Source organism: Urtica dioica, chromosome 12 (genome assembly GCF_054948205.1).
Source record: "Urtica dioica subsp. dioica isolate 48M chromosome 12, U.dioica_male_clone48M_v1_H2, whole genome shotgun sequence".
Taxonomy (NCBI): Eukaryota; Viridiplantae; Streptophyta; class Magnoliopsida; order Rosales; family Urticaceae; genus Urtica; species Urtica dioica.
The window spans coordinates 17,139,774-17,157,301 of NC_142767.1; the positions used below are offsets into that span (position 1 = coordinate 17,139,774).

The 17,528-nt window shown below is 35.4% G+C and overlaps 3 protein-coding genes across 3 annotated transcripts; 1 reads left to right on the forward strand and 2 right to left on the reverse strand.

Annotated features, from left to right (window-relative positions):
• The first annotated feature begins 9,800 nt into the window (after positions 1-9,800).
• On the forward strand, positions 9,801-11,972 carry LOC149379681 (Mad3/BUB1 homology region 1). Its single transcript, XM_089602287.1, has 5 exons — positions 9,801-9,990; positions 10,074-10,218; positions 10,336-10,493; positions 10,729-10,801; positions 10,915-11,972. The coding sequence occupies exons 1-5, from the start codon at positions 9,908-9,910 to the stop codon at positions 11,815-11,817; spliced, it is 1,362 nt and encodes a 453-aa protein (XP_089458413.1). The 5' UTR covers positions 9,801-9,907; the 3' UTR covers positions 11,818-11,972.
• An 87-nt stretch (positions 11,973-12,059) lies between these two features.
• On the reverse strand, positions 12,060-12,967 carry MOP10 (Pollen Ole e 1 allergen and extensin family protein). The gene has a single exon (XM_089603800.1). The coding sequence runs from the start codon at positions 12,820-12,822 to the stop codon at positions 12,292-12,294; it is 531 nt and encodes a 176-aa protein (XP_089459926.1). The 5' UTR covers positions 12,823-12,967; the 3' UTR covers positions 12,060-12,291.
• A 453-nt stretch (positions 12,968-13,420) lies between these two features.
• Positions 13,421-17,288, reverse strand: LOC149379683 (putative inactive receptor-like protein kinase At3g56050). The gene is made up of 9 exons (XM_089603359.1): positions 16,885-17,288; positions 16,652-16,790; positions 16,008-16,079; positions 15,775-15,918; positions 15,537-15,677; positions 14,936-15,411; positions 14,654-14,844; positions 14,428-14,560; positions 13,421-14,265 (listed from the first exon to the last, which is right to left on the reverse strand). The coding sequence occupies exons 1-9, from the start codon at positions 16,997-16,999 to the stop codon at positions 13,661-13,663; spliced, it is 2,016 nt and encodes a 671-aa protein (XP_089459485.1). The 5' UTR covers positions 17,000-17,288; the 3' UTR covers positions 13,421-13,660.
• Between the last annotated feature and the right edge of the window lie 240 nt (positions 17,289-17,528).

Genomic DNA, 17,528 nt, shown 5'->3' on the forward strand with positions numbered 1-17,528 from the left:
TTCAGGCACGTAGACATGTTTCGTTAAAGCGATTAGTTTCTCTCTTAGTTGACAGAAGTTTGTGATACGAGCTAGTTATGAATATCTATATTAAGGAACTTGCGTTTTTAACAATGCAAGTTCCTGATGGGTACAAGCTGAAGATTACATCAGGAAGTTCAGGTATTTCTCTGCAGTACAAACTTATTTATATGTGACCTCGTGTTTATACACATCTATACTCATTTATATCGTTTGGTTGGCAGGTATGGAAGTCAAACTGGACCCAATTGCAAAGAATCTGATGAAAGTGGAAGCTGGTATTGGAAGTACACGATTAAGGGAGTGCATATTAACTTAGAATTGGTAGACTTGTGAACTCATAATGATTAAAGTCGTTGAGGCAGATGTGAATCCTAGTTCACATATGGCGTGTATCTCAACCCCTACTCATAAGCACTTTAGATATGAATGGTTAAACACAAGTTCAACCGTCTCATTACTTAATTCTTCTATGTTAATATGTATTGTTATTAGAGCGATTGTAACTCAAAAAATGTATATATACTCGGAGAAATAAAGTATATGAAATTATATCTATTTTTTATGTTAATTTTAATTAATATGCATAGCAAATTATGACATTATTTCCAAAATTTTAACATCTATTGTTATTTTTTTTTTTTAAAGGAAATGCGTTTTGTCAAATAGAAAAGTTGTGCATCTTAATTATAGCTCAAATACTATTTATCTATGGAGTGCATCTTAATTACAGCTCAAATACTATTTATCTATCTTACATATCTTGATTAATCCAACAAGAGCCAAAGAAAAAAAAACATATATAAATGGATGAATAAAAAAATATATATAAATATATATAATAATAAAAACATAAAACTGCATCGTCATTCTGTTCATCCAATGTTTGGGCCTATACACGACACTGTCGTTTCCGACTAGGCCCGGACTCAACTTCCCGTTCCTCTCCTTCTTCCACATTCTCGGCGAGATCCTCCACGTCAGCACCGTCGACATCTTTCTCGCGCTCTTCCTCGAACTCCATCAAGTCGTCATCGTCGATGTTGTCCGGTGCATCAAATTCGTCGCCGTAGCCGTACTGGTCGTAGTCGTTGAACGAGTCGGTGAAATTAGGGCTTCGGCTCCGAGGTCGGAAAGCCAACTCGCGCTCGTCGTCGTCGTCGCTGCTGACTAAATCGATAAGCTCGAGGTCGTCGTCGTCGTCGCTGAGTAGATTGATTAACTCTGGGCCGTGGTCACCGTCGTCGTGGTCGTCGTCGCTGCTAACCAGGTCAACGATTTCTGTGGCGGGGTTAGGGCTTTGTTGGTTCGTCGGTCGATATTTGTTGGACACTGAGTCTGAGTCGAGATTTTCCGAGTCGTCGATACTGGGTGGATCATAGAAGCTGAGCGATTCGTCGAACTCGGGGTCGTAGCGATCGTCGTCGTAGTCGGGGATTGTGAAAGTGTATTTTATGGGAGCAGAGACTCTCATTCTGGGTTTTCTTGAGACGAACTGTGCGGCGGGTTTAGGGGTTTCTGGGAATTCCATGCTGGGAAATATCGAATAAGACTAAAGCGAGAATAGTGATATGAGACTTGTGTAGTGTATGCAGGTTATGTGAGACTCTATGTATAGCCATGTGCTGTGAAAAATTAAAGGAAAGTCGGATTTGTTTAAGGAAAGTAGAAACCAATTCTACTCCGATTTTTTTTGCTTCTTTGAGAACAAAAAAAGGATACCAAATTTTTGTAGTCTTTAAATCTTATTACGCTGGATAATAATAAAGTAAAGCGGTCATTATGCATACTTTATTAGTTAATTAATTCTTTTACATTATAATATGTATTGTTTAATTTCTCAATTAATTTTTTTTATTATTATTATTGGCCCCGTTTGGCATAGCTTTGTTTTTTAAAAAAAGTGCTTTTAGATTCAGTTTTTGAAAAAAACTGTTTTTTTCAAAAACTGACAATGTGTTTGGTAAACTGTTTATAAAACAATTGTTGCTGGTAACAAAAACTGATTTAGCGTTTGGTAAAATAAATATATTATAGTAAAAAGACTAAAATAGACATGTTCTTAATAATTAAATAATAATTATTAATATGCTTATTTATATACATATATATATATATATATGAATAATATTTTGTACGATGATATTACAGTAATATATATACCAAACTTAAAAACATTTTTTCTAAAAGCTAAGAATCCTAGCTTTTCCATCTCATGTACAAAATCTAAAATCGCTTTTGAAGTTTTTTGTAAAAACAGTTTTGCCAAACACTAGATAAGCAGTTTAGTTTTTTCTAAAAACAAAAACAAAGCTTTTTAATCTGAACCAAACGCAGCCATTATCTAGTTAATAATTTTTTTTTATAAGCAATCCAAACATAAAATAGTGAACGCTTACATTGTAAAATAAAAAATCTCTTTGACGATAACTCATTAACATTTAGAAATTTATGTGATGCAAGAGCCATATATATATGCCTACAGCATTAACAAATATGTATTGATAAAAATAAAATAAAATTTTTAAACTACAAGAAAACTAAAACAAAAATTTATAACTCGTTAGAAAAAGAAACGGAAAGTGGGTCACAAACTATCCTAATTCAATTACTGTGATTTATAAGTCTTTTCAACTTACACAAATCATTAGAGTCCTTCACCCGTTGCAGATTGCATTTTTCTTGGAGCATGTTTCTGGCTCATATCCACGTCTGTAGATAAGGAAACCATATATCTCATATATGAGATTATTCACCGCGATTAAAAAATTTAGTAGTATAAAGTGATCAAATCTAAATATGAATTATATTGAAATATAACAAGAGAAAATGTCAAACAAATCTCGACATTTGGAGAGGTCGACCGACGCTAATTCGCATGACGAAGATCGGTTAACGATTGTGGGGATGACGACGACTCGATCTATGGACAACGTCGAAGAGTTAAGAGTCTCCCACTAGTGATAGACTCGTAGTGAACAAACAAAAGTAGAGAAAAGAAAAAATAATCATTTCCTAGGCCGAGAGCTCTATAAATTAGAATTAGTGACTCGACTGAGACGATGACACTAGAACCCTGAACCATTACATAAGTATGTAATTTGTAATTTACACATTTAATCATTCTAATGACATAAGTATGTAAATTAGGACTACATGAAGTGTTAGTTCAACCTAGGAATTGCAAAAAAAAAATGGTAATTTAAACATATGCGTAACGAAATCATTACAAGCTACAACGAGAGACTTGTTAATTAGAAATGGGATTATTCCTAAACTACTACATCCACGCTATTTTTTGACCAAAATCTAATATGTTTAACTTACTCTTTTACCTTTTTTTTTACTCTCTCACTCATTTGTCATTCTCTTTCTCTCTCTCTGCTAAAATGACTCTATCTTCTTCTTTGATGTGTGTTCTTCAATCTGTGACCAAACCCTAAAATCAAAACCCAAATCCTCGCCGGAGAAGCTGGTACTACTTGGAGAAGCTTATCAACGACGTCCACAACAAGCTGGAGTCAACGCACAGCACGGAGCGAGGAAGCGGTGCGGCTTGGCTTCCGAATCGAGCAGAAACCAGCTCGACGGAGACGATCGTCGAGCTCCAACGCATTCGTTGCTCTGTCACGCCTGGCGGGATTCGAAACTCGCCGTCGCTCTCGACTCCTTTGGTTGGGCATGAGCGAAGAGGGTTCCGGTGCCGTCGACGGCGAGGTGGGAGGAGCTGAGGTGGGCCGGGGTCGAAGGCACGACAGCGGTGGTCAGAGGAGGCATAACTCGGCGACGTCGTTTGGGAGGCCTGGGATCAGCTCTTGATCTCCTCCTTCCGACGGTGATGTTTTTCTCATTGTTGCCATTTTTGTCTTCAATGGCTTCTCCGTTTGGCATGATTTTTTTATTTATTTTTTCACCTTAGTTTGAACTGATTTGATTTTACCCATTTTCTTAGTTTCAATGTGGACAAAGTTCATATTTTTTTTTCTACTAATATATTTTTTACATTTCATTGAGATTTTTTTTTTTTTTTTTTTTTTTTGCTGCAATATTTTTGTTCTTCTTTCTTTCGCGGCTGTGTTTTTTATTCTGTTTGCTTTTGATTTTTTTTTGTTATTCTGATGAACTTTTTTTTTCTGTTCTTCTTTGCTGTGTCTCTATTGACGATGAGTATGATTACAACTTACAAAGCCACAATCATAAAATTTACACGCCTAATATATTTGAGCAGCTCAAATATTTCATACCAACACTGTTTATAGTTTATATTGTTTTATTGAAATTTTTGTCAATTTATTGACATGAATGTCAATAATCTTCAAAATTCGGGAAATTTCTTTGAAGATTTATTGACATCATCGTCAATAAAATTTCTTCATGTCAATAAATCTTCAACATACCAGATTCTTTGAAAATTTATTGACAACGATGTCAATAAATCTTCAAAAGATTTTTCAGAATCGTTTGAAGATTAATTGACATTCATGTTAATAAAAAGACAAATATACAATAAATCTTAAAAAAAAAACTTTTTTTTTAAAGATTTTTCAAGTTTCCAAAAAAAAATTCATAATATCGACAATGTCAATAAATCAAATATATAATTTTGAAAAGTTTCTGAAAATTTCTGGCTTTTCGTTGAAGATTTATTGACTTTGATGTCAATAAATAAGCATTTTTATTGACATCAATGTCAAGAAATCTTCAAAGGAATTTCCCAGAATCGTTGAAGATTTATTGACATTAATATAAATAAAAATGCATATTTATTGACATCAATGTCAATAAATCTTCAAAGGAATTTCTCAGAATCGTTGAAGATTTATTGACATTAATGTCAATAAAAATGCATATTACGAAAACCCAGAAACGTTGAAGATTTATTTACATTAATGTCAATAAAAATGCATATTTATTGACATTATTGACATCAATGTCAATAAATCTTCAACGAAAACCCAGAAACTTTTCAGAAACTTTTCAAAATTTTCCAGAATCCCGAGAATCGTTTTTTCTTTGTTTTTTAATTTAAAAAACCACAGAAATTCAACGACTTAAACACTTTTAATATGACCAAAATTTTTTTCATGAAAATCTCTAACCCTAAACTGAAAAGACAAACTGAAAAAACAAAGATGAACCCAAACAAAGATGACCAACTGAAAAACGAAGGGAAGAAAGGGAAGAGAGAGGACGTGAATAACTCATCCCATTAGTCCAAAAATAAAAAAGAAAGTCAAATAATTAAAAAAGAAAGAAAATCAAATATTATTAAAAGTAAGGGTATTTTTGTATTTAGTGAAAATAGGTAGTCATAGTTTATGATTTATTTGGGATTAGTAGATTTTGGTCCAAAATCTTGTTACAAGTCATAAAATATGAATAATCCCATTATAAATTTGTAACTAAAAGAATTAAATGTTCATATCATTTTTTTTTTCTTCTTATTGTGCTAAACTCTACATTATAAAATACACTACTAGGAAAACGAAATTATTTAGTGACGTATATAAGGTACGAGAGATTTGGACACAACTGTCCTATTTTTTAATAAGGAGCACCTCTCCTTCAACTTGCATCCTGGAGCCGCCACGTGGCGCCGCCAGGCGGCGACACGTGGCGGCTTCTTTTTTTTCTTTTTTTTTTTTTTTTCGCTCCTTGGCCTTTGATTTATTTTTTTATTTTTTTTTTCGCCCCTTGGCCTTTGATTTTTTTTTTTTCCAGCCCTTGTCCTTTATTTATTTTATTTTATTTTTTCCAACCCTTGGCTTTTGATTTTTTTTTTTCAACACTTATCCTTAAAAAAAAAAAATTTCCTCCCTAATCAAACATATTTTGTATAATTTTTTTTCATCCATCTCTCATCAATATATTTTGTATAATTTTTTTATGTATATTATAATCATAATTACTAATACTATATTATACTATATTAATAACATACATTATGTATATGTTTATATATATATATATATATATTATTTGAAAAACTATGTCGTATTAATATTATACGTAGATTTTATATTAATATAGATATAAGAAACTTTTTTAATTTCTATTTCTCTATATCTTTTTTTTTTATTTATTTTATCAAAATTTAACTTCACCTGTTATTTAACTAATTTTTTTTTTTCTCATAATACTTTTAAGAAATCTGACAGGTCAAAAAACATGTAGTATTTTGAAAAACTTTGAATCATGAAAGAGTTTTTTTCCCTACCTTTTGTTATTTAAAAAAAAAACATTGACAACAATTTTGCTAAATTTAATTTAATACGATTAAAAATCTTAACCTTACTTTATTTTCCTTATTTTTATTTTCCACATTTTGTTTAAAAACAATCATAATTTTTCTAACTCGCGCAACGCGCCTTGTTAAAACTAGTAGATATAGAAACCTATGCAAAAGAAATGCAAAAGAAATTGTACCTTTCAGGACATGCAGTCCCCTAAGACACTAAACTACATTTCTCAATTGTCAATCAGAAATAACATAATTTGCCAGTAGAATAATATCGTAGGCACATCAGTTAAACCTTTTTTTTTTTCTCAACAAACTTTCTGCTATAGGATGTTAATTATAAAAAATAAAAATAAAAGGTTTGGTTATGGATTTCATGAAATATTATATATATACATACATATACATATATAAATATACATATATATATAAATAGCCATATTTAAGTATATATATATATATATATATATATATATATATATATATATATAAGTAGCCATATTTACAGTTTGACAAATAATCACTTTCATATATTTGCAAACGTAAATCTTAGGTAAATAACCACTTTCATTTATTAGGCTACGTCATCTTTATGGCTATATATATAAGATTTACGAAACGTTAGCTGTATAACAATTCTAAACGTTTTAGTTAGTTATTTATCTATTTTTTTGTAATTTTATTATGTTGACATTACTTTGTTGTCATGCATGAAAGTAAATACGTGGACTTATCGTTTCTTAGTTAAAATTCAAGAATTGCGAAGATCAAATAACCGATTTCCAAAAAATGTAATCTCAAATAAGCTCAACCAAGTAGAATGATAAATATGGTTAAAATTAAGCTACATTAATACAATAATAGATAAATTTATCATGAATATTTTGATAAATTATTAAGTAAAAATTTAAAAATATCTCCAAACAGATATTTTTTTAGCAATTAATAGAACAAGATATTATACGGATAAAAATAAAATAAGGATGGCAATTTGTGATCCACTTATATATATATATATATATATATATATATATATATATATATATATATATGAGTACAACATTTCAATAAAATTAAAAGACGTATATGATATTTTCCATAAGACTATAATATATATGTCACTCATATAATTAATATTCACCATATATACAGTAAAAACAATGTTAAATAGTCGGATGGTTATATCCAATTAAAATTATAATTCAACTATTCAAGTACTAAGGTTAAAGTCCAATTCATGTTTATATCATACATAGTATGGCGACATTTCTTAGTTGGACTATTTTTTAATTCTTTATATGGAGAGGGAAAGTGACGAATTTGTTAATAAATAAAGACAAATCAGACCTTAATTATTGCCACATAAGCCATTTGGCTATATCCCTAAAAATTGTCAAATATATGCTAGATCCAAAACCACATGTTTAAAGTGGCCTAATTAGTTATAAATCTCTAAAAAAAAGAAAAAAAAAAGAAGGAAATAAAAAAAGTTTACAACGTAGCAAGCATGGAGAGTTTAAACGTTACAAAAATATAATAATAAAATTAAAATGGGATAATAATAAGGGTAATTTAGCAAAATAGCCAACTTAAACGTTGAAAATTGCTAAATAGCCAAGGTTTTGTAAATATTAGGTAAATAGCCAATTTTCTATATTTACAAACGTAAATATCAAGTAAATAGCCACTGCCATATTAAGCCACGTCATCATTTATGGCTATTTACCTAATATTTACCAAACATTGGCTATTTAGCAATATCAAACGTTTAAATTGGCTATTTTTCTAATTTTTTGTAATAATAATAATGATTATACAAACAAACAATAATAATAGCTTAAAATACATATTTAGTTATGAGACATTAATTTTCATTTATAGTTTCGATTAATAATTGTCATTATTGAACACTGGTAGATGAAATGTTGTATTTTGTAAATTTAATTTTTTTTTTAAAAATTTCAAGTTGTATAGCATGAGATGAGACAATAAAACTAAATAAAGGGATTAAAATAAACAAATGTGCTATTAGATTTTACATGGCTTTGGCTTCTACACCGATTTTCTATTTTTTTTTGTGTGAATACCCTTCGATTTCTACTCCGATAAATAATTTATCCCCAAAATTAGAGTCCTAAAATGAAAGCACTAATGGTAAGACGAACCTGAGTCTAGTGTACCTGATGAATGACGTTGGGTGGGAAAAAGAAAAAAAAACATGCTAACTTGCATGAAGAGGGGAAAAAAAGGTGTGGATGTTGACTTAAATGAAGAGCTAAGTGTAATTCAATCTCTCTAAAGAGAGAAGCTGACTTTTTTCATTTCACATTTCATTTTGCATGCGCATGGGGAGAGAAAAATAAAGAGTGAAAATGAGTAAGGTTATAAATGTCGACGATTTTCGATGATTACCGGCGATGATGCCCATGTCGGAGGAGGGTGTCAGGCCGACGAAGGCAGTTTTTTCGTTTTGTCATTATTTTTCGTCGATTTTCGTCTTTTTTTTTGTCGTTTTTCATTGATTTTCGTCGTTTTCCTTTTTTGCAATCGCTTTTTTTGTTCCGTCGTATTTTTTTGCTGTCCTTTTTCTTTTTTTGCTATCATTTTTTGTTTCTGTCGTTTTTTTAAAAAGCAAATTATAAAAAATATTATATACATTACTAGCACACATTTATAAAATATTATATATACATATATAATTTTCTATAAAAAAAAGATTATATACTTTCTTTATATATGTTTAAAAATTGAAAAAATATATATATATGTATTATATGCAATGTATATATATATATATATATTATATGTATATATTTTAAATATATTTTGTTACATTTTTTCCGTTCGTTTTTCTATTGACTTGTCGGTTTTCCATGAAAAACGGCATTTGAAAACGGCAAATTAAATGTTATTTTTCATATTTTTTATGTTCGGTTTTTCATCGGCTTATCGATTTTCCGATAATCAAAAAGCTCGAAATGGTAACAAAAACGACATTTAAAATCTTGAGAATAAGTAGTGGTGGTATTAAAAAAATATAAAAAAATAAGTAGGAAGACGAAACGTTTCTGATCATTAAATTTTCCATGTAAGGAGATGTATATATATATATATATAAAAAAATAAAAAAATTACATGCTCAACCTAAAAATTATTCGCTTTAATTTTTTATTAAATGTTCATCCTAATTTCTAAGGAAAAATGGCATGAACTAGCCAATTCAAACTATGGCTTTTGCAAAATAGCCATAGTTTCATTAGGTTAACCAAAATAGCCATTACTCTCATCCCTGGACTAAATTAATCCTGCCTGGATTAAATTTAATCCCGATATTTTGTGTGGATTAAATTTAATCCTGCCTGGATTAATAATCGCAGCTTGGCTATTTTGCTTATACTTGATAAACTTTGGCTATTTTGCAAATCCTTAAGTTCTATTTGGCCATTTAGCCGCTTGACCCAATTTCTAATGATTGAACATTGAAGAAACAAAAAAAATAAAAATAAAAAAGAAATAAAAAAGAAAATAAAAAATAATTGGAATATAGAGAAAGGCAAAAAGTGGAGCGCAATTGAATTCAAATATTATCTATTTTTAATGTAATGTAACTCTGCTCTCTGCTCTGCTTCAACAAAGAACGGAACTTTCATGGCGAACAACGACCTCTTCGCTTCCGTGGTTACCGACATCAAATCCTACACCGGAAAAGATCCTCTTCTTCCATGGACTCGGTACTCTCTCTCTCTATGTATATATATATATATACCTTTCTTTTAACCCGCCATTCATTTGTATGCTCTGTCTTTTGCTTCAGAGGGATTAGGAAAATGAAGGACTCGTTACCTCCTCAGATTCTGAAGGAAAAGCTTCCTAGGTTTCTCCAGAAATGTGCTCAGGCTTTCGAGTCCGATCGCCGGTATCGGAACGACTTACGTTACCTTCGCGTTTGGTTGCAGTTGGTAAAGCTTATTAAAAACCCTAATTTTGGGTCGAGCAAAGTGAATATCTTTTTTTTTCGTTTGGATTGAGAACATCACATTTGTGTTCGTGTGTATGTGTTTTCTTGTGAGATTTAGATGGATTTTGTGAATGACCCTAGAGCACTTTTGAATACAATGGAGTCAAATTGCATCGGAGCGAAGCACTCTCTATTCTACCAGGCATATGCGCTTTTCTACGAGAAGAGTAAGAAATTCGACGAGGCTGAGAAAATGTACCATTTGGGAGTTCAGAAGTAAGATTTCCACTCCCTTAATTTTTTTTTTTTTTCCCAATCAGTTTGTTTATCTCAGATATAGTCGTGTCTATTGTTTGTTACTCGAGATTTTAGGGTTCATTGAGTATTCATATTCTAAGTATGATTTCCATTGATGAATGCCCATGATTTTGCACTGAACTTAACAATAGATTCTCTCTGCAAGCTTCGAACACTGGTTCAGTTAATAGCTAAGCTATCGATTATTGAACAGCCTCGCTGAGCCCGCAGATGAGTTGCAGAAATCCTACGAGCAGTTTCTTCGCCGCGCACAGAGGCACAAGAAGGTGGGTTTTTTTTTTCGGGTTGACATTAGTTTAGTTTTGTGTCCTATTGTTGGAGAGACCTTCTTATGTTATCTGACATTAGATTTTTTTATTTTTATTTTTATATTCTGCAGCGCCTGGAAAGAACCAGGAAACACCAATCCGAACGAAAGAGCGAGAATGAAAGCCGAGTTAGTTTGAAAGACGAGAGAGGCAAGAAAGATGAGAACAAGCCATTTAATGATGACACGGTTGTGGTGAAATTCGTTGGCACCGCTATTGACGGACTATCCGAAGCCGAGAACGCTTGTCATCATGGGTTGGTCGACCCGACGGTCAACATGAAAGAGGCCATGAACGACATAAACAGCATGTTCAGCGAGCCTCTGGAATCGTTCCCGATCGGTAGGTCCCGCCAGAGACGACGACCCACGAACAACGATGAGAATTCAAATGACAACAACGGATTCGCGGTTTTCGTCGATGATGATTGCGGCGAAAAAGCCAAGCCCTTGGAAATATTCATCGACGACGACGAGGAAAACGAGGGCGGCTCTAACGTGTTCGTGTTTCCCACGCCGAAGGACCATTCAGACGAGAGCTCTGACGACATGGACGAAAAGGGCTCGTCTCGGCCGAGATTCAGAGAAGACACTGTCGTTCGCCGGTTCGTGGGGTCGGCAATATTGGACCAGCCCGAGGTGGAAAATGTGTGCCACCATGGATTGGTGGACCCCACGGTCAACCTCAAGGAGGCCATGGACGACATCAACAACATGTTTGGAAAGCCGATAGATTTCGTGAGGTCGAGGAGATCGAAGAAACAGGACGAGAAACCGGATGCGAAGAGCGGTTTCGGGGGCGGATTTACGATACTAGCCGATGATGAGCCAGAGCAAGAACCGACGAAGAACAAGCAGCCAGTGCTGAAATCGGCGAGAAAGTCGAGGGGGTCCGAGTTGTTCGAGCCCACCATGGTTACCAGAGAGGCTATTGATGACATTAACAAGATGTTTGGTATGCCTTTGGACTTCTGAGTCTGTTTGTACTTTGTAGAGACTGGTGTGTCTGTGACTGTGAGTACTCTTGTTTTCAAATGTTTTATGCTAAACTCATTCTGTCATTAAAAACTCAGCGTACTTAATTCAACAAAACCTGACAAAACGGGATCGTCGATAGATCAAGTTATCATTTATCCATTGATATGTCAATTCATCCTATGAAATTACGATAAATATTAAAATAAAAAAAGCAGTTTACATATGCATGCACAAAATGGTAGAATTAGAAAATAAAAAATGTCAAAATTATTACAAGAAGAATACAGATTAGAAATTAAAGCATGCTCGTTCTGGAGCTGAGTATACCGATACCGACAGGTATACAGGTCATTTCATTTCACGGAGATACCAAAAACGTAATAAAATCAAACACAACAAACAGAACAAAATAATCAACACTTTAACTTTGAAAACAGAACAAAAAAATCTCAATCATAAACACGGGTGATCTTAGTAGTGGGTCGGGGTAGTAGCGCAATAGTTGGGACGGAAAGCCACGGGACCCGCGGCGTAGATGACCGACTCGTAGTTGTGACTGACGAACCTCTTGTTCTCGTACCGAAGAGGCGCTCCGTTCATGCCGTCGTTGATGTTCGAGAGGAGGCTACATTTGGGGTCGGGAGATCCGACGAGCTTCAGACTGCAGGCTTGGAGAGGATGGTCCACGTACTCGTGGGTCATCACAAAGCCCTCGAGCTCGGCGTAGAAATATCCGTTTTTGTTGGCCTCGAAGGCCTTGTAGAAGCTGACCTGTCCCTTGTGGTTCTTGCACGTCACGCTGACTTTAGCCGAGGAAAGTGGCTCGGCGCCGGTCAGAGACCAAGTCCCGAACTGCTCGCAGCTCTGGCAGTACACCATGCCTTCAACGACCACCTCGACTTTCTTCGGGGCCGGCTTTGCCACGGCTTCTGGGTAAGCCGAGGCGATTGCCACGAGGAGGGTCGAGATGAGGATTACTGCGAGTTGATGAGCTTTTGCCATTTTTGTTTTCTTCTTCTTTTGTTGAGGGGACAAGGAGGGTTTTGTTGTGTTGATTGTGGTTGAGTTGTATTTTGAGTTATATCTTGTGGTCTATTTATAATAGGCCTCTTGTGTTGTGGGATTTTTTTTTTCTCTTTTGGAAATGATATCTTGATGCTGGACGTGAGGGCTACCAAGTGTTTTTGTTTTGCATGTCAACGCTCCATTCTTGATACGTGAAGGCATGTTCGGTTTTGTTTAATGTAATATTAATGATTGGACAGGTTTAGAGTCTTAAGACGATGATTTGCTCATCCTAATTGCTTGATTGAGTATACATTCTCTCCCACGCTCCAAGATTTTTTTTATGGGTTTACTTTTAAGGATAACGTACCTTTTCGGAATGTACTTCGAATCCATATTATTAGAAGTGATACAGAAACATATCCTACAATCCAGTGAGATACCATAGTATTTTTTAAAACCATTTTTTCGGGATCTCTTAACCGTATTGGTTGAGCAAAGAAACTACGGATAATGATTCAATATCATTTTTCTCATTCATTCATTCATTCTGTTCATATTTTATTTTGTCCTATTGTCAACGAGAAAGATAATATCAAAATGCCCACTTATTCAGCATCATCATAGAGCAAACATATATTATATACCCTTGTTTATTTCTTAAAAAAAAAAAAATTTAAACCCCGGGAGGCATATCTAAGTAAACAAAACAAAACAAAACAAAGAGTAAGACAAAAACAAATAGCGAGGGAAAAGGGAAAAAAGAGCTGAGCTCTTAATTTCCTCACACAATTCCCCCTATACAAGTGCAGATATATGTACACGTGGAACGATATTACACGGAGTCGGACATGAGCTCAAGCTCGGCCCACCAGAGGGGAGAGATTCTCGGAGCAGCCGCGTCGGGGGTCGTCCCCGTTATCTCCCGCAACCTGATGCAGATTTCCCTCATCTCGGGTCTCCGTTTGGGGTCACGATGGACGCACAATCTGATCACCCGTCCGATCTCCTCCACCTGGTCCGCCCGGCACGACTCCAATGTGGGGTCCGCCATCTCCCCCAGGGGCCGGTCTCCGGCGAGGTAGTCCGACGCCCAGTCCTCGAGCGACCCGTTGTCCACCGAGTACGGGACCCGCCCCGTCACCATCTCGAAGAGTATCACCCCGAAGTTGTACACGTTGCACTCCGTGCTGATTGGGCGGTTCTCCGGAACCTTCCTGCTCCCGCCGGAAGATTCCGCCGGAGCCACCGCGGAGGTCTCGCTCCAGAAGGTGAACTCGGAGATCTTCGCGGCATAGTCCTCGGTTAAGCGTATAGCGGACGAGCTCAGGTTGTTGTGGGATATGGGCTTTTCCATTTGGTGCATGTAGTCGAGGCAATAAGCCATTCCCATCGCGATTCTCATTCTCATTCCCCAGTCTAAGTGCTCTGCTTCTTTTACTGCACATCATGTTTCGGAATTTAGATGTAAGATACTTGGAGGTCAAGTTAGCTTATGAATGTACCGGTTCGTATCACATCATAAACTTGTGGTGCTGTACTTGAAGATGCTTGTGAATGTGATGCGGATCGAAAGAAGTTACAAAAGAAAGGAAAACTCACTGTGAAGATGCTCGAACAGCGTTCCGTTCGGGGCGTACTCGAAAACCATCATTCTGGTGAAAGGTTCGTCTTCCTGGCAGTACCCGATGAGGTTGACAAAGTTCTTGTGGTTGACTTTCGATAACGTGTCGATCTGAAAACGATATACACATGGAAATGTTAGGTATTGATTGATAAGACGACCGAACTTGGTTTTTTTTTTTTTGGGTGATGTTTTTTTAAATACCTTTTTCAAAAACTGCAATTCTAGATTCTCTGACCATTCCTTGGAAGAAGTTACGGAAACACAAGCTACGGCTATTTCGACCCCACTAGACAACGTTCCTTTATACAGTGTACCGATCGACGAAGAACCTATGACATTGCTGAAATCTTCACAAGCTGTTTCTAGCTCCGATCTCTTCAACTTTGGCACGCCTGAAACCAAAAAAGGAACCAAAAAAACAACCCAAATCAAAACCTGCATCAACTTTTTTTCCCCCCTTCCCATCAGAATATAAAGACTTACCGGTCAGAAACGCTTTCTTAAGCTGTCCGCTCAATCCCGTTGACCAAGGATTGACATAGGTAACCTTGGTTTTCACAAGAATAAACGCAACGATCGCAAGAATAACAAGTGCTGAAGAGCCCCCGATCGCTCCGGCCACCACTGCACCGCGATTAGACCTCTTGGGGGCCTTTGAAATGGAACTCGTAGTAGAAACATTTGTAGGGGATTCCGCTGCCGGCGCCGGAGCGGGAAAAGGAGACGCCGCTGCCGGCGCCGGAGCGGGAGAAGGAGACGGGGGATTCAGATTTGAAGTCTTGGTCGATGTTGGTGCAGTAGCTTTTCCAGCTGATGATGGCAATGGTGTAGGAGAAATAGAGCCGTTATCAGGATTTTTGTCTGGTACGACATCTTTCATTGGTGGAGGTGGCCTATTCCGTTGAAATTCGTTCTGCAACACTCTACGATTAACGTGGTCGTCTTTCTGGACTATATTCCTGTAATCGATATACCAGCACTTTCGTAAAAAGATGGAAAACGTGAACAGTTTTAATAGTTGCACATATATCAAAGTAGCTGGCCAGACTGTAGGTACAATTTCGAAGTTTTTTCAATTATATACCGAGCAGTTGGCCTTTGGATGCAACAAAACTGTGTTGCAGCGCCCGAAAGTTGGTCATCGTCGGTTTGAAACTCGGAGACCATCTTTAGTTCATGGGTTCTCGGGGTCGAACCACCAAGATTCCCATTGTTATCCAAGAGTCTTGCGTGCCGGAAAAGGAAAAGAAAAAAAAAAATCAAATACATGGATATGGACACAAATATATACACTTCTTGTCAACAAGAAGAGCCAGACATACAAGATTGTCAAGGACAAGTTATTTCCAAGGTCCGCCGGAGTTGGTCCAGTGAAGTTGTTATATCCTAAATCCAACACTTCTAGCTCATTCAACTCACTGATCTCCACGGGAATTGAACCAGTGAGGGAATTGTTACGTAATACACTGCAAAACACAAACTGTATAAGCACGATGATACAGCAGAAAATGGACGCTGTTTCGAGAAGAGCAAGGCAAAGCAATCAATTGCTTACATAGATTTTATGTGTACGAGTTGACTAAGTTCCGGTGCCAGTGTTCCGCTAAGGCAAAGATCTTTTAAGTTCCTGCAAAGGCATACCAGTTATTACAAGGTCGAATTGACCGATACAGACTCATTGACTACTTATCTGAACTAATTTAACGGTGTATATATTACCGCTAAGTTTGCTATTAGTCAACGAATTCATGAGTTGAATGATAAGTAATATCATAAGAACTCTAAAGATTAAGGTGGATTAGAGTCTTCAATCATTCGTAGGTGTCTAAAATTATAAAAAAAAATTCTGGTTAGGTTTTCCACTTCTTCTTACCGTAAGACTAAGACTTGAGGCTATAATCTAGGATCCAAAACCAAATTCAGAGTGACAACATATTACATTGAGCTAATTCCATTAAACCATTTCAATTGCAAACAATTATCGTATCTTAAAAAGTTCAATATGTGCGACTTTCAGTAGTATTGTCAAACAGTCAAAAGGAAATAATATTTTCTACTCATCATCCTTGATCTCATTTTCGGATACCCCAAAAGAAAATCAAAGAAAAGAAGAAAAAGAAGAGAGAAGTTGATGCGAGAAAATCTAGCTGGAAAAAGAAAATATATAAATATATTGCAAGGAAGATATGAAGTGCTTACAAGACCACGACTTGTCCATTAGAACACTCGACGCCGAACCAGGAACAAGAATCCACTATTCCGAAATCCTCTCTCCAATCAGACAGAGCGTTGAATGGATCGCTGACGATTCTCTGCTTGAACCTCAGAAGCGCCAAACCTGAAGAGAAGGAGAAACTAAATCAGAGATTTCCGACGACTATCTCTTCAGTTTCAACTACTTTTGAAGTTACAAGGAAAAATAAAAGATTAACCTTCATCGTTCAAGGACGAGCAGAGATTCGAGCTCTGAATCGAGAAGTAAAAGAACACCACAGCCAAAAGTCTCAGCCGATCTCTGAACCGATTGAATTTCCAATTCTCGCTCATTTTCTTGACGATCAAACAAACCAGAAAGAATAACAGTGGATATTTTTTAACGACTCGGCAAAAAAAAAAAAGAAGCTTTCCTTTTTTATTTTTCTTTCTTCTCCTTCAAATTTTGGACCAAGTTAATCAAAATTCAAAGCTTGGAATATAGAATAAAATAAAATAAATCGGAGTTTGAAGAAGGGAATGAGTAAAGATTAGAAACATTGCTGGGCTCGTGGTGAAAGGCTAATTCTGAGAACGAAATGTTTGAAAACGCGTTCACTAGCCATCACGAACTATTTAATTCGTGTACACTTGTAGTGGATATTAATTTATTTGTTAAAAGTTTGACTTTATTAGAGAACACCAAAAGTAAAAGAAATGGTTCCGAAAAAAGAACGAAAAATAAAAAAGTAGATGATGATGAGAGAGAGTGACGGAGAAAGAGAGATGTAACTTGTAATTACTAATTAGTACTTACTTATTAGGATAAGTATTATGAATAGCTCTTTAAAGTTTTTGTACTTTTCAATTTGACCCGTAAATC

Excerpts from the sequence above, each read along its gene's own strand:
- LOC149379681 (XM_089602287.1), top strand. The coding sequence starts at position 9,908 with ATGGCGAACAACGACCTCTTCGCTTCCGTGGTTACCGACATCAAATCC. Across the intron at positions 10,219-10,335 it reads TTCGCGTTTGGTTGCAGTTG|ATGGATTTTGTGAATGACCC; the intron begins GTAAAGCTTATT and ends TGTGAGATTTAG. Across the intron at positions 10,802-10,914 it reads GCGCACAGAGGCACAAGAAG|CGCCTGGAAAGAACCAGGAA; the intron begins GTGGGTTTTTTT and ends TATATTCTGCAG.
- MOP10 (XM_089603800.1), bottom strand. The coding sequence starts at position 12,822 with ATGGCAAAAGCTCATCAACTCGCAGTAATCCTCATCTCGACCCTCCTC.
- LOC149379683 (XM_089603359.1), bottom strand. The coding sequence starts at position 16,999 with ATGAGCGAGAATTGGAAATTCAATCGGTTCAGAGATCGGCTGAGACTT. Across the intron at positions 15,412-15,536 it reads ATCCAAAGGCCAACTGCTCG|GAATATAGTCCAGAAAGACG; the intron begins GTATATAATTGA and ends TATCGATTACAG. Across the intron at positions 14,561-14,653 it reads AATTGCAGTTTTTGAAAAAG|ATCGACACGTTATCGAAAGT; the intron begins GTATTTAAAAAA and ends TATCGTTTTCAG.